The sequence below is a fragment of the Hesperophylax consimilis genome, unplaced genomic scaffold (genome assembly GCF_061612785.1).
Source record: "Hesperophylax consimilis isolate HC1 unplaced genomic scaffold, BYU_Hcon_1.0 scaffold_63, whole genome shotgun sequence".
In the NCBI taxonomy this organism is placed as follows: Eukaryota; Metazoa; Arthropoda; class Insecta; order Trichoptera; family Limnephilidae; genus Hesperophylax; species Hesperophylax consimilis.
In genome coordinates, this window is record NW_028301293.1 from 99926 (window position 1) to 115857 (window position 15932).

A 15932-nucleotide genomic window follows, 5' to 3' on the forward strand; every position below is an offset into this window, starting at 1 on the left:
ACGTTAAAAGGAAAATATCATATGCGAAATTTAAAGCGCTCTGGTGAAAAACAAGCATTTTGCAGATATGCCGGTTTGATTTCACAGCGACGATATGTTTTAACCTCTCAGAAAAGGACTTTTATTTACTTTGTGTCCCTTTGTGAACTGTCAAAACGCGGAAATTTTTGTGTTATTCACGAGTTTTGTTAAAAGCTCCATAACTCACGTTTTGGGAAACGTAGCCTCATTCTAAAAAATGTTTTGGAAAGATTATGAAATTCACTATCGTATTGTTTTGTTATACGTAAATATTTGCGTTTCTAAATATACATTTTCTGAAAACGTCAAAAATATGTAAAAATCGCTGACCATTATTTCAAAGCTGTGAAAAATGTACTTTTTTCTGAGTATCATAAAGAAATAACACTTTATATATTGAAGAAATATAATTAAAAACTATTGGTCACCTCAAAATATTAACCGTCCAAACTAAAATATTTTTAATAAATTATTTAAAAACGCAATAAATTACGAACGAACAAGCTGACAGATTCAATCGACTCAGAAAATGCACCTCTAGATTCCATAGATATTTTTGAATGCAGACGCGTAGCGTTATTCATTATCGATACTCTGTTTTTTAAATCATGGCAATCCGTATACTAGTGATGGAAATAAATCGATTTTTGTAAAATCTCGCGCGCTTACGTGAAAAGACGTACTAATGTCTTGACCGCTATTATCATATTTACGTCTTTTGACGTTCTAATGTTCCGAGTGGTTAATAAAATGTTTTTACCAATAAATGTGGAATTCTCAGAGGCATGGTATTCAATCTTTAGGGAGTCCGGTCGAAAGACAATACATTGGATGTGCTCCACATATTTGAGTAGAGCAGCAGCAGCTCTCAATGCATAAAACCTGAAAAAAAAATCATACTTTTATTAACCTTTTTTAGTGAAAATTTTCAGCAGTGCTCACACATCTCCACTATTCGAAGCCAGTGAAACAATGGCACTCCTTGATGGTTTGGCGTTATTCTCAATGATAACATTTCTGGCGGATATTTTTCTACCCTCAAGCATACCCAAGCCATTAAAGTACTGAAAGAAAATCGAATATTATTTGAAATGCAACTCAATTAACCTTGTAATATATTTATTACGGTCTGCCTATCAGTATTTGCCCATACCTGCTTTCTTTAAATATGCCCGACATCTCTCGCTCGCTTGCACATAGGAGTTCAGTGGGTGCGGAACAGAGATAGAGATTCGAATCGGGTTTCACAGTCCTAAAAACCCTCATTCCAGGAATTGAATTATTACAAAAACAAAATACTATCCTTTTGTTTAAATATCGAAAGGCACAAAGATAAATATTAAAAGAAGACTTGCGATTCGATAATTATGTAAATTTTTGACCTTTACAAAGAGATTGGTATATATTATTTGTAGCATACGTATCCGGACCTCCAGAGTTTTTCAAGAGAATTCATATTTACGTAAAATTACAAGAACACTCAAACCCCGAAACCGCTTGATACCGTGTCGCCGACACAATTGGAAATCTTTACATCATAATTACTCAATCAAATTATATGCTATATGTGATTAATCATGCGATATAACAGCAGAACCTGAAACACATCTGAAAATAACCATCCACCACCTCACTCGGAGCCACCAACCCACGAAATGACCCCCGCTAAGGAAGCGACCCAGTATTTACGTGGACCCCCCTCCATACTACCCGGATGGAATTCCATGATGGCCGCCGAACTTTCGACCAATCACAGCACAGCATATCCCATTGAGATTCTTATCAAACAATGATAACGAAATTCAATGCCACTATTTGTGATGACATCAAACTCAATTTAGGGGGAAAATAGAGAATAAATAAAAATAGAGAATCGAATTCCATACAAAGTCAGTTCAACAACTACCTCTGAAAGGGAATCCTCTCTCCTGAAAAACCATCTCCAAGTCTCCAAAGCCTCGAGAAATATTTCCAAGTGTTTTTATTCAGTATTAAATTCAGTTTTTGCCAGTAATAAATTCCTTTCGTCAGCTCAGATCTGGAAATAAATTACTCTCTGATCGTGGCTTTAAACTCCACCACAAACCTCTGCAACATCTACCAAGACTGAAAATGCTGACAAGTGTACCCAGCTACCTTCGTATCTACAGTTATTGTACGGACGGTATATTGTCTCGTACATTATTCATATAAAAACATTGAATAATTCCGTCTTTTCTGCCATTGAAATGAGGCCGGCGCAAAAGGTAAAACTACCCTTCCCGCCGCTAAGCATCAATCGACCAAACAGGTAGAACTACCTTTCCTGGCCGAAGTGTGAAAGAGAGGTAAAAGGAAATTTTTTTATTTTTTTTTATTAAAACACAAATAACTTAGTTTACATCATTTTATTTCGATACAAAATCTCAACATGTTTCGTGAACAAAGTTCACATTATCAGGAGCACAAGTATACTATAAAGTTATAATTAAAATTAGGTTTAAAAAGAAGAGGTAGAAGGAGCGGGGAGGGGTTAGAGTGGAGGAGGGTTATTCAAAGTAGGAATTAAAAGGTCATTAGACGGGAAAGACCGGGTAATTGGGAAAATATTTAAAATGGGGTTTATAAAAAATTTTTGTTTATTAATAATATCTGCTTTCATATTCACGTGTTTTCTTATTTCTAAGATTTCAAAAACCAGAATGTAGTATTTTAAAACCTGAATTAATATCGAAAGTATGGTCGTTATTTAATAAATGATCCGCAAATTCTGATTCACAGTTTCCCTTTAAAGCCCTAAGATGTTCTTTAATTCTGATCTCAAAGTTTCTATTAGTTTTTCCTATATAAAAGGAATTACAATCATTACAGTTGAGTTTATAAACACCTGATTTTTTAGTTGGACTATCGATATCTTTATTATTAAGAATATATTTTTTTAATTTGTTATCCGTATAAAACGCCGGTTGAATAGTGAAGGGGATGTTTTTATTTATTATTTTGGAAGTATCTAGGTGTAAAGATTAATAAATTTTTAAGATAAAATGATCATATCGATATGTTAACAAAGAATATCAGGAGACTTACATTTATTTTTAAAGAACTTCGACACATATTGGACAAAGAGAAATTAAAAACTGTCTATTTTGCCTTAGTCCAATCTCGACTTTCTTATAAATAAAATAACTTTATAAATAAATGAAATAACTTTAAATACGAATGGAATAGTAACATCGGAAGTATTTTCATCTATATTAAGGGATCCAGCATTATGGAATCCGAAAAATATACGTGATATCGGAATTTACAACTCAAGTTCGCAAACTTATCTAGCTAAAATCAACCCAAAAAATACATCTCTTGAGGACGGTGGCAACCCTGAACGTGCCAAAATAAAACACCTCTACGGATGTATAGTACAAGCATTACGAGACAGTGCCACTAGTATATTTAGAAATACTACTACACCAAAATATAAGCAAGTTTGTGGATGGAATGAATTTGTCGCAGACAAATACGAAAAATCAAGACAAGCGATGCTCACCTGGATTGATAATGGGAGACCGCACAATGGTCCCATCGCCGAGGATAGAAGGACAAAGCGTGCCGCCTTCAAAACAGCTCTAAAACAATGCCAAAAGAATTCGACACAACTCCAGATGGATAAAATAGCAGCGGACTTAGATAATCGGGACTTCAAATCATTTTGGAACAAGTCAAGATAAGATTGAATGCGAAGGAAATGGATGGTCTAAGCATAGACGAAACATGGAACCACATAAAAGTGTGTCTTTGTGAATCTGCTAGAGAGGTTTGTGGAATAAGTACGCAAGGTAGGAAGAAAGGTGATGCATGGTGGGATGATGAGATTAAAGCACTGGTCTCAGAGAAGAAGAAAGCATGGTTATGTCTGATTGCGGCTGGCAGTGCTTCCAGCGAAGAGAAGTATCGAGCGAAAGAAGTATATAAGGAATGTAAGAAAAAAGTAAGAGTTGGAGTGAAAGAACGAAAGAAACGCCTGGAAGAGGAAGAAGGAATGAAAATGACAAACCATTTCCAAGAAAACATTAAGTTGTTTTGGAAAGAAGTCAAAAGGTCCCGGAGTGGCCCAGAAAACGGAAGCATGAAAGTGATAAAATCAAAAGATGGAAAAATGTTGACGAATGAGGAAAAAATAAAAGAGAGATGGATGAATTATTTCGAGGAAGTCTTCGAAAGCGAAGTGAGTGACAGTGATTCCAGCGGTGAATCAGATATGAATGACGATGGAGTGAATGTTACCGAAATTAGCATGGATGAGATAGAAAGTTCGATTAAATGTATGAAGAATGGTAAGGCTGTCGGGTTTGACAATATTGCTGCTGAATATTTTAAAGGAGGTAGCCGTATAATTCTCACATGGTTGTGCAATCTTTTTAACCAATGTTTAAAGGAAGGTTATACGCCTTTAGACTGGAGAAGGGCTGTGATAATGCCATTATACAAAGGTAAAGGGTCACGTATGGAATGTGGGAATCATAGGGCTATTAGCCTGCTAAGTTCAGTTGGCAAGCTGTATGGTAGAATTTTGATTGAAAGAGTAAGAAAGGAAACAAAAGATAAAATATGGGATGTGCAAGGTGCTTTTATGAGTGGAAGGGGGTGCATGGACCAGATCTTCTCATTGCGTATGCTCACTGAGAAGTTTCTGGCAAAAAACCAGAAACTTTTCTGTGCCTTTGTAGATCTACAAAAAGCATACGACCGAGTCGACAGGAAAAAGCTATGGAAGGTGTTGTCCAAGTATGGAGTGAATACATATCTGACTCAGGCAATCGCGTCTCTGTATGAGGGAAGCGTTGCATGTGTTAGGGTAAACGGTGGTTTTACGGGGTGGTTTGATATCACAAAAGGTGTTAAACAAGGCTGCGTAATGTCACCGTGGTTATTCAATCTATACATGGATAATTGTATGCAAGAATTGAAAGAGGTGGGATTGGGTGCGAATTTGAATAATTTGAAAGTATGTTGCCTGTTGTATGCTGATGATGCGGTGCTGATTGCTAATAGTATAGAAGATCTACAGTCTCTCGTGTCTAGGATGAACGAAGTATGCATGAAGAATGAGTTAATGATGAATGTAAGTAAGTCTAAAGTAATGGTGTTTGAAAGAGAGAGTACGAAAACAGTGTGCAATATAATTGTGAATGAGGAATACTTGGAGCAGGTGGATGAGTTTGTGTATTTAGGAAGTATGTTTACGAGAGATGGGAAGGCTGACAGAGATATTGAAAGAAGGGTAAATGCAGGTAATTCCGTTAATGGAGGACTGAACGCCGTTGGCGCTAACAAAAAACTGTCCAAAGAAGCGAAGTTAGCAGTCCACAACGGAGTGCTGGTACCTACCTTGATGTATGGAAGTGAGGCATGGAACTGGCAAAGAAAGGATGAAAGTAGATTGAATGCTGTTGAAATGAGATCCCTGAGGCGTATGTGTGGTAAAACCATGTTTGATCGTGTGAGGAATGTGGAGATCCGCAAAGAGTGCAAGGCTGATGTAAGCGTAATGAGTAAGATTAAGAAAGGGACGCTTAGATGGTTTGGGCATGTAGAGCGAATGAGCGAAGATAGGAGTGTAAGGAGGATATATGATGCAAATGCGAATGGTAGCAGAAGTCGGGGACGCCCGAGGAAGACATGGCACGATCAAGTGAATCAGATACTAGAGTCGGGCCATGTCAAGAGTCAGAATAATAGAAGAGTATGTATGAGACGATGTATGAATGTGAATGAGGCAAGAAGTGTGTGCCAAGACCGAGTTGTTTGGCGGTCCGTCCTCTCTGCCTACCCCTGCGGGGAAACGGCGTGATGGTTAGTTAGTTAGTTAGTCTAATAAAATGTTGAACATGCGTTCCAAAGTTTCGTGCAACATAAACGGAGAAACAAATCCTGAAGTAATTGCCAATATTTTCAAAAAACATTTCGCGACTACTACGCCGACCATCTCCTCAAACGAAACGCATTTGAACGCCTATGATGATATTGACCCCATAGTCACTGCAAACATGGTGAAAACCGCCATTAAAAACATGAAATCCGGAACATCAGCAGGACATGATGGCTTAAGTATCGAACACGTCAAACATGCAGGGGTAGCGATTCTGAAACTACTGGCAACATTGTTTACCGATATCATAAAGAGTGGTTATCTACCCAAAGACATGACAAAGACAATCATAATACCGATAGTAAAATCTAAACTGACAGACATAACTTTACAGGAAAATTACAGACCGATATCCATCGCCACAGCGACCGCCAGAATATTTGAACGAGTTCTCTTAGACCAAGTCGGACCCCAATTGAAAACGAAAGACAATCAGATGGGTTTCAAAACAGAATGCTCCACGGACTCAGCCATATTCTGCGTAAAACGGACGCTGGAATACTACAGGAAAAGAAAAACAACAACTTACGAATGCTTTTTGGATCTTAGTAAGGCATTCGACAGAGTTTCCCACCCCCTACTATGGAAAAAACTAAAGGAAAGAGGGATACCATGGAAAGTGGTAAAAATTCTCGAATCATGGCATCGCCAACAGGAAAACCTTGTAAAGTGGAAAGATGGATTCTCAGAACCCTATTTCTTGAAAAGCGGGGTCAGACAGGGTGGATGTATGTCCCCAGTACTGTTCAACTTATACATGGACGAATTAACCCACAGGTTAAACAATGCTGGAGTGGGCTGTCACATCGGAGGTCTATGTGTTAACAATATGAGCTACGCAGATGATATGGTTCTGATGGCACCGTCAATACGGGGATTAAGAATTCTCCTGAAAATCTGTGAGGAATTTGCTCACGAAACCAACATGATCTATAATGCGAAAAAAACAGCACTGTTGGTCATAAAACACGGGGAAGGCCCAAAAAACATTCCCCCAGTCTTTTTGAATGGTGAGATTCTGAAAACAGTAGAAACCACAAAATATCTAGGACATATCATCAACAACAAGTTAACGGATGATGAAGATATTGACAGGCAGAGGCGTGTACTGAGTATAAAATGTAACATGCTCAGTAGAAGATTCCGGCTCTGTAGTCCACGAGTGAAAAGGACGCTCTTCTTAGCCTTTTGCACCACCCTGTACACATGCGAGCTCTGGGCTAATTTCAAGAAAAGAACAATGGAAAGGCTTCGGGTTCAATATAATAACGCTTACCGATTGATGTTCGGACTCCCCAGGCACTGCAGTGCCTCCTCGATGTTAACAGAAGGGCGAGTTCCAGGATTTACAGCTCTGTTAAGAACCAGGATTGCAGGACTGAGGGAAAGGATAAACCATTCCAGAAACACTATTATCATAGAATCGCGTCTGACTTCAGGATCGAGCATTGAAGACCATTGGAGAAAGATACTTGCTCCCACAATCTTAGATCCGTTGGATTCCCGTGCTTCTCTGCTTTAACTTAATTTCATTTTTAATTTTTTAATCTCTTTTTATTTATTTTATTTATGTTACTCTATGTAAATATTATTTGTACTTATCTCATCTATGGGATGTGTGGGATTGCACTAACCTCCCCACATCCTGGAATAAAGAATTTATTATTATTATTATTATTATAACATAGTATGCTGGGGATCATGTCTAAAGTCCAATGTTGAACCACTAAATATTACTCAAAAATTGATTTAAAGTGATGTACAAAAAAAAATTCTGTTATCCATCCAACCTACTTTATAAGGAATGTAATGTTATGTGCATAAAACAGCTATATATCACTCAAATACTTTGTCGATTTTTTATCAATATTAAATTTGCTGACAGAACACAACAAATGCGTACAACTAGAATTAGCTCTACATTGAACTTTGTGGCGGTACATACTAAAACTTCTTTTGGTCAAAGAAATTATTTATATCAGGCACCACTTATGTTTAATATTCTTCCAAATCATATTAAGTCTACCAATTCCTTAGTTAAATTTAAAAAGTTACTTAAGGTTTATGTATTGACAGACGATTGTCTTAATATTTTTTCATCCTTGTCCTTTCTTAAATAAGAAGATTTTATATAAGTCCCATTTACTAAAAACCGAATGTCACGCTATCTGTCTTTATTATCTACTTTGCTTCTTCTTTTGAATAATGATTAGTTATGGTTCAAATATTGTTACAATATATGTACTGTCAAATTACCCATCTGGTAACACATCTAATACTCATTTTTTCTTTAATTTTGAAATATTTTGTGTATTGATGTAAAATTACTTCATGTTTGTGATACTCTTATGTTTGCTTCACTCAAATGTAAATTGTTAACCTCGATACAGGCTTAGTCCTAGTGAGGTTGATTTTTATGTGAAAAAAAAAGTGTTTTATGTGAGTCGTGTAATTTCTATACCCGCTATATCAACTTTCATTGATTTGGAGAAAACCGCAAAAAACTGTCACATCTCTAGCGTACATAAGTAAATGCATTAAAATTTTTTATATAATGAATTGGAGTAATAAAATTTCGAAAAGGATTTATTTTTCTATATATGTCTAGCAATAATTAAGTAATTTCGATAAATAAAATGGATATAGCAGATTTTGATACTCACTTCGTGATTTTGAAAGTCAACTGAGGCGACATGGCGGGTTTAGAAACTCACGCGTAGATCATTTTGACACACGACGTGGCGTCAGAGCGGCGGCCATATTGTATTTTGGCAAAATAACTGCTTGTGATTCGTTGAATCCGATATAGCGGGTTTTGATAGTGACTTTCTGTATGATATAGCGGATTTGGTTTCTCACTCGCAGTTTTAACATGGTTTTTGGTCATGATAAGGAGGGTTTTGAAACTCAATTTTAGGCTCCTCTTGTTGCTTGCAAAAATGTGAACAAGATGTCATACTCAGATCATTTTGTCAAAAAATCGGATATAGCGGGTATAGAAATTATAGGATTCATATAGTGAGATGCAATAAATAAATAAATAAATTTATTAAATAACGACCATACTTTCGATATTAATTCAGGTTTTAAAATACTACATTCTGGTTACAAGGTATCTCAAATCAATAATTTTGAAATCTTAGAAATAAGAAAACACGTGAATATGAAAGCAGATATTATTAACAAACAAAAAATTTTTATAAACCCCATTTTAAATATTTTCCCAATTACCCGGTCTTTCCCGTCTAATGACCTTTTAATTCCTACTTTGAATAACCCTCCCCCACTCTTACCCCTCCCCGCTCCTTCTACCTCTTCTTTCTAGACCTAATTTTAATTATAACTTTGCAACAATAATCGCAGTGACAACAGTTCGTGTTTACACTTTGCTCTTGCAAAAAAACTAAAAAAAACCTCCGAATTCGTGTGCAAACAGTATTTATATGGAAAATTTAAGTGCCAAAAAAGTTTATTTGATAAAACAGTAATAAAATAATACTATTCTAGCGGATTCTAAACATTTTTATCGAAAGTTTTAAAACAACCTAAGATTGTGTGTTTGTTCTCATTGAAATGTCCATCCCACCGATGCCTGATGAATGCTGCCATCGGCGTAAAAAAAGAATGCTGGATAAGATAACGTCCCCATCACAAAAAAAGGCCTCGAGAATGATTTCTCTAGTGGTTGAAGATGAGGAATCTGACAGGGCATCGGACTATTCCGACGTGTCTGAAAATGAGAGTGAAATCCCAGTGTCCTCAGTCCAGATACTGAACGACACTGAAGCAAGTCTAAGAGCACTCCAAGATGTCCTTGCTGAAAAGCAGTCAAGAGTCTCAAAGGACCAACAACTGCGGATAAGCGCATATGTATCCGCTGTATTCAGATCACTTTCACAGCTGTTATTGGAACGAGAGGGCTTCAAAGCTGATCTGGCAACAGTCAATGCCAAATTAATAGTGGCAAAGGGAGAGATCGCGATTGAAAAAGCAGAAAACCAACACAGGTTAGAAAAAATATTGCAGTTGGAGTCAGATCTAGGACCAGTGATGCGTAGAGTAGCCGATGCCACGGAAGCAAGCCTATCGTTTGCCGATATTGTGAAAAATGGCCCACAGAAGATGATACCATCAATCAACCGCTCAGGACTTAACGTTGGGACCCCCAAACCTGCTGTATGCATCTTCCCAAAGCTGGATTCTACAAAAGATAGCGACGATACGAAACAGCTACTAAAAGATACATTACGACCATCAGAACTTGGAATCCGTGTGACGGGCATTAGGAGCATTCGAAAAGGCGTTGTAATTCATACTGCAACACAAGAAGATCAGGATAAAATTCTGAAAACCCCATGTCTAGCAAACTCGGACACTCTAAGCGCTCGATTACCTACAAAACGGCTTCCAAGGGTGATCTTCTTCAACGTTCCTCGTGACCTAACGGACGAGTGCTTCCTGAAAAATGCCTTAGCAGGAACCCAGGACAAAGCAGGCCTAGATTTCGCAGTAAAAAGTTGCAAGCTAAGTCACCTTGCTGGCGCTCGAACTGGATCAACTTGCCACCGGGTCTTCGAGGTTCCTGCCCACATTCGTCACGTGCTGGTGGAGCAGGGGAAAGTCTTTGTGGACTGGAATGTGTGCCGTGTTCGTGACTTCATTGGACTTACAGTGTGCTCCAAGTGCCAAATGATCGGACATTCCTTCAAGTTTTGCAAGGACCAGCAAAGATGTGGACACTGCGCAGGCGAAGGTCACGCCCGGATAAACTGCCCAAAAACCGCCGCCGAGCCTGTCTGCGCCACCTGTACAAGATTTGGGAAGCCCGCTGCACATCCGACTGGAGACAAGGACTCCTGCCCGGCCTACAAGGCTGCCCTTGCCAAGGACTTTGCAACTATTGATTATGGCGTCTAATTACATTGAAGAAGATGACGAGGTAGATTATGAAAATACTCATAATTTCTGTGATTGGCTAAAGGTTCATAGCAACTACAATATGGAAAATATTAATATTGTTCAGTTGAATGTTAGATCGATTTATAAATACTGGGATACTTTGAATGTCTACTTAAATACTTGTTGGAAGCATATTCATGTGTTAATGTTATGTGAAACAGCTATAACACCGAATCTTGTCTGTCTGTATAATATTCCTGGATTTAATTGTTACAACTATTGCCGAACTAAAAAATCTGGAGGAGGTATATTGCTATATGTTCGAAATGAATTCACATTTCAACAGAAAACAATAGAAACAAATCATTTTGAATGTGTGCTTGGCTCTATGACACTTCCAAACAAGAGTATTTTAAACATCATAGCAATATACCGCCCCCCCAACTGTAGCCAACCACAATTTCTTAATGAAATATCTGCCATTCTGCATACTATAAGCCCCAAAGAAAATGTTTTACTTATAGGAGATATTAATATAGACTTGTTAAATTGTCAAAACCCTATTATTATGGCATATGAAAATATAATGTCGGATAATTATTTAATCAAATGTATTTGTGACGTAACTAGAGAAGCAGTTTTAGCAGGAAAAGTTACTCGTACTTGTTTAGACCACATATTTGTCCGATTTAACAGTGGATGTAAACAAAGCGATTCTCTTTCCTCATGTGTATGTAATAATATTACTATAGCAGATCACTTTTTAACTGCAGTTAATATTAAATATAGTGCAAGGAAAGAAGCCCCAGAACACGGGGAAAGAATTTCGTTTTTATCGCAAAACAAAATCGACAAAAACATTCATAATTTTAAGTGGCACTCCTTGCTTGAGGAACAAGATTGCAATATACTATATAGTAAAATTAAAAACAACTTTAAGAATTTGTATGAACAGAGTAAAATCGTTATGAATTATAAACCCAAAAAAAGACCTCTGTCAATAAAACCTTGGATAACTTCTAATATCTTAGAAAACATTAAAAAAAAAGATTCATTGTACAGAAGGTGGAAGAATTTTCCTAGCAATCAATTCTTTGAATTGGAATATAAAACTTTCAGAAATAAGGTGACAAAAGAAATTATTAAATGTAAGTCTACCTTTTTTAACAATAAATTCAAAAATTATTTTGGAAATACAAAAAAAACTTGGGATGAAATAAATAAATTATTAGGACGCAAGTCCAAAAGTAGTTGTGACGAAATAATCTCGAAATATATGTTAAATACGAATAATGAAGAAACCGTAGCAGATAAGTTTGTTGAATATTTTACAAATAGTGTTAGCTCTATGATACATAAATGTGATTATTTAGCATCGACCGTCAGGCCGAATGAAGTGCAACATAGTATGTACCTACCCAGAGCTACCTGCCAAGAAATCAATATTATTGTTAGCAAATTAAACAATTCAAAGTCACCAGGGATTGACAACATTCGAATGTTTGACATTAAGACACATATTAATATTTTAGGGCCTGTTATAACACACTTTATCAATTTAATTTTATCGCAAGCAGTAATTACCAGATGAACTAAAAAGTAGCATCATTAGGCCAATTTACAAAGGGGGCAAACATACAGATATTCAAAATTATAGGCCAATAAGCATATTGCCAGCCCTAGAAAAAATACTTGAAAAATACATTTCCATAAAACTTAATAAATATCTAGAATCTTTCTCTTTGTTGGATCTCAACCAATATGGATTTCAAAAGAAAAAAAGTACGGAAATGCTGCTTCAGGAATTTTCAAATCACATAAATTATGAATTAAATCTAAAAAAACAAGTTTTGGTTTTATTCATAGATAACTCTAAGGCATTTGATACCATTGATACAAATAAACTATTAGAAACACTGGAGGCAATAGGAATTAGAGGAGAGCTGCTAGTTTTATTAAAAAATTTACTAACTGATCGACAAATAAGAGTAAAAATTCTTAAAAAATTTAGCAAAAGAAAACATATCTCAACAGGTGTTGCACAGGGGTCAATTCTAGGGCCAACCCTTTATATTATTTATGTCTCAATTATGAGAAAATTGTTTTCATTCGTTAAACATTTTGTATATGCAGACGATACGGCGCTCGTAATATCGCATGAAGATCTGGTTACTGCAATGAACCTTATGCAACATGATTTTATTGCCCTACTGAAATGGTCGCATGATGCAGGCCTCTTTATAAACGCCAAAAAAACTAAAATTATGCACATCAGATCTCCACACGCCAGATGTAATGTAATTGCTTCATTATATACACACACATTTGACTGCATACATAAAAATGTTGCACAGCCCTGTTCATGTGAAACCATCGATTTTGTCAAAAGTTATGTATATTTGGGTGTTACTATTGACTGCTACATGAAATGGGATGTACACATTGCTAATTGTTGTGTATAAAGCTTCGGGCTTTTAGACACAGATGGCAGTGCTCGTAGTTTTAGCCTCCGATGACAGAGGGAGTCTCAGCTTCAGGTTAGGATTCATTTGGAATCCCTCTGGCAGATCGAATCTAGCTAGTTCAGGGAAAGGTTGACGAACGCGGTTATATTGTACACGCGATATTCTAATAAACCAGTTAATAACAAGTAACCTATGTATTACTGAAAGAGGTATCTTCCATCCAAGGAGTGTTGGAAGTCTGTGGCAAGAAGTCCACGGCTGACTACCCTGAAGGGTAGAACATTACAGCTGGCGCAGTCGAAAGGATAACTGGAGAATTTTTTTTTTGTTGTCACACGGCAGCAAAATTTTGTCAACCGGGAACGTGAGGGCTAAGTCACGGGGTGACTTTCTATTGTGTTTTCCTTCGTGGAGAAGGGAGACAAGATTATCCAGGGCCGTGGAGGCCTAGGATCGACGATTTCTGTTCTAGGAATTAAGAGGCAATTTACCAGAGGACCATTTTAACAAAGGAATCCAAAGGAGGACCATTGCCAAGGCGAGCGGTGGACCTATTTGGAACAATAAAACATTGCCAGGACGTGCGGTGTTTGCAGCATCTATCTATTGCCAAGGCGAGCGGTGGATAATAACAACTTTTGAAGGAATTTCTGGAAGATTGGCGGCGGAGAGAAGAGTTCCTCAGTTAAGTAGTTGTTTTTTTTGTTGGAGGTTATTGTTCCGGGATTTGTTTTTTTTTCTTGTGTGTTTTTATTGTGGTCTGTGCTTCGTGTAGATATGGAATCGGGAAGAATTCCGAGTTTTAATCATCTCGAGGGAGATTGGTTCGTGTTTAAGCTTCGTCTAGAACAGTTTTTCGTTATAAATGATGAGATTAACGCGGATAAAAAAAGGGCGTTTCTGTTAAATCTTTTGGAGCCGGATACACTCTCTTTGTTGATAAATTTGTGTTTTCCACTTAGTGTTACGGACTTATCGTTTGATAAATTATGGGCACTTCTTGAAAAACATTGTAGTAAAAAGCGTTCAGTATTCAAAGAACGCGAAGTATTTTTTTCAGCAAGACAAGAGGCGGGCGAATCCATTAAAGATTTTGGGGTTAGATTACGGTCTCTGTCAACTTATTGTGAATTTGAAGCTAGGTTGGAGAAAAATTTAGTAGATATGTTTGCCATTGGATTATTACCGGGTCGCATTAAAGACAAGATTTACTTGGAAGGGCTGAAATTGTCACTTAGCGAACTAGAGGAAATAGCTAATAGTATGTCAGTTTTAGACGTTCCAAATAATTCAGTTAAATCAGAGGTTAACATCATCAGTAAGAATACTAGCAATAGGCATTTTTCTAAGGGCAATAAACAAAAGTTTGCCGCGAGTTCATCTGTAAACAAATCGACGTATACAGTACCATCGGGTGCGAAAACCCAGTGCCGAATTTGCAAGAAAACGGGCCATTGTACTAATTCATGCAAATTTCGCAATGCGAGATGCTACAAATGCAATGAAGTAGGTCATCTGCAAACATTTTGTGTGAATAATAACTTTTCAAATAGTGTAAATCCAATTGTTGAGGATTTTTGTTGTAATAATCATGTGATAGCTTCAATAAAACCGTTCACAGCGGACATTATAATTAACGACAAGCATTTTAGAGCGATGGTCGATTCGGGATCTTCGTTAAGTGTAATGCAGGAAGAAATCTTTAAGCGTCATTTTGGTTCATTAAAATTATTGGCGGATAACCGTATCATTACTGGGTACGCAGGGAATCCTTTGAAAGTTATTGGCAAAGTTATTTTTGACGTGAAGTTCAAAAATAAAAACAATAATGTTACATTTATAATTGTTGCGGGAGGTTCAGATCTAATTGTAGGTAGAGATTTCATGGATATTTTTGGGTTAGAAATCGCTTCAGTACAAAATACAATTAATTCGGTGGACCCTGAAGAGGAATATAAGGATAATTTTATTCGTGAATTTCCGGATCGATCGGAAGACGATCTAGGTTCCGATTTCATAGGCTATATAGAAAAGTGTGAACACTTAGATGTAAAGCGTATAGTCGCAGCAACAGGCTCAGACCCGGAAATTCAAGGAATTTTAGGGCATCTTCGTAGAGGGTGGCCCAAGTGGGTAAATCGCGATAGTTTTTTATGGAAATTCTGGATGAAAAGGAATGAATTATCTATTGAAAATGATTGTTTGTTTTGGCAACATAGAATTATAATTCCAAGTTCGCTTCAGAGTAAAGTTTTAGAGTTGTTACACAGATCGCATTTGGGCATTGTAAAAATGAAGGGATTAGCCAAAGGTTATTTTTGGTGGCCGTCAATGAACAAGGACTTAGAGAAAATCGTTCAAAGTTGCAAAGATTGTGCAGCAGTTAGGCCGTTACCACCTAAGAGTCATTTATCAGTCTGGCCTAATTCAGGATCAGCATGGAAGAGGCTGCATCTGGATTATTGTGGGCCAATTTCGGGGAAAATGTTTTTAGTTATTTGCGACGCTTTCTCAAAATGGGTAGATTGCGTGGAAATACCGAAAGCAGACTCAAGTCATACGATTAATGAGTTGAAGAGAATTTTTTCAAATTTTGGGTACCCGGACTGTATTGTAACTGATAATGGAACCGTTTTTACTAG

At 37.0% G+C, this 15932-nt stretch overlaps 1 protein-coding gene across 6 annotated transcripts in view; it reads right to left on the reverse strand.

Moving 5' to 3' along the window:
* The window catches only part of LOC149408796 (mutS protein homolog 4-like), a 127044-nt gene that overhangs the window by 91543 nt on the left and 19569 nt on the right, over window positions 1–15932 (reverse strand). For all 6 annotated transcript variants that reach the window (XM_089650430.1, XM_089650438.1, XM_089650437.1 and 3 more), the window contains exon 7: window positions 782–903. In XM_089650430.1, coding sequence (XP_089506556.1) covers window positions 782–903 — 122 coding nt within the window. The remainder of the gene's footprint in view (window positions 1–781; window positions 904–15932) is intronic.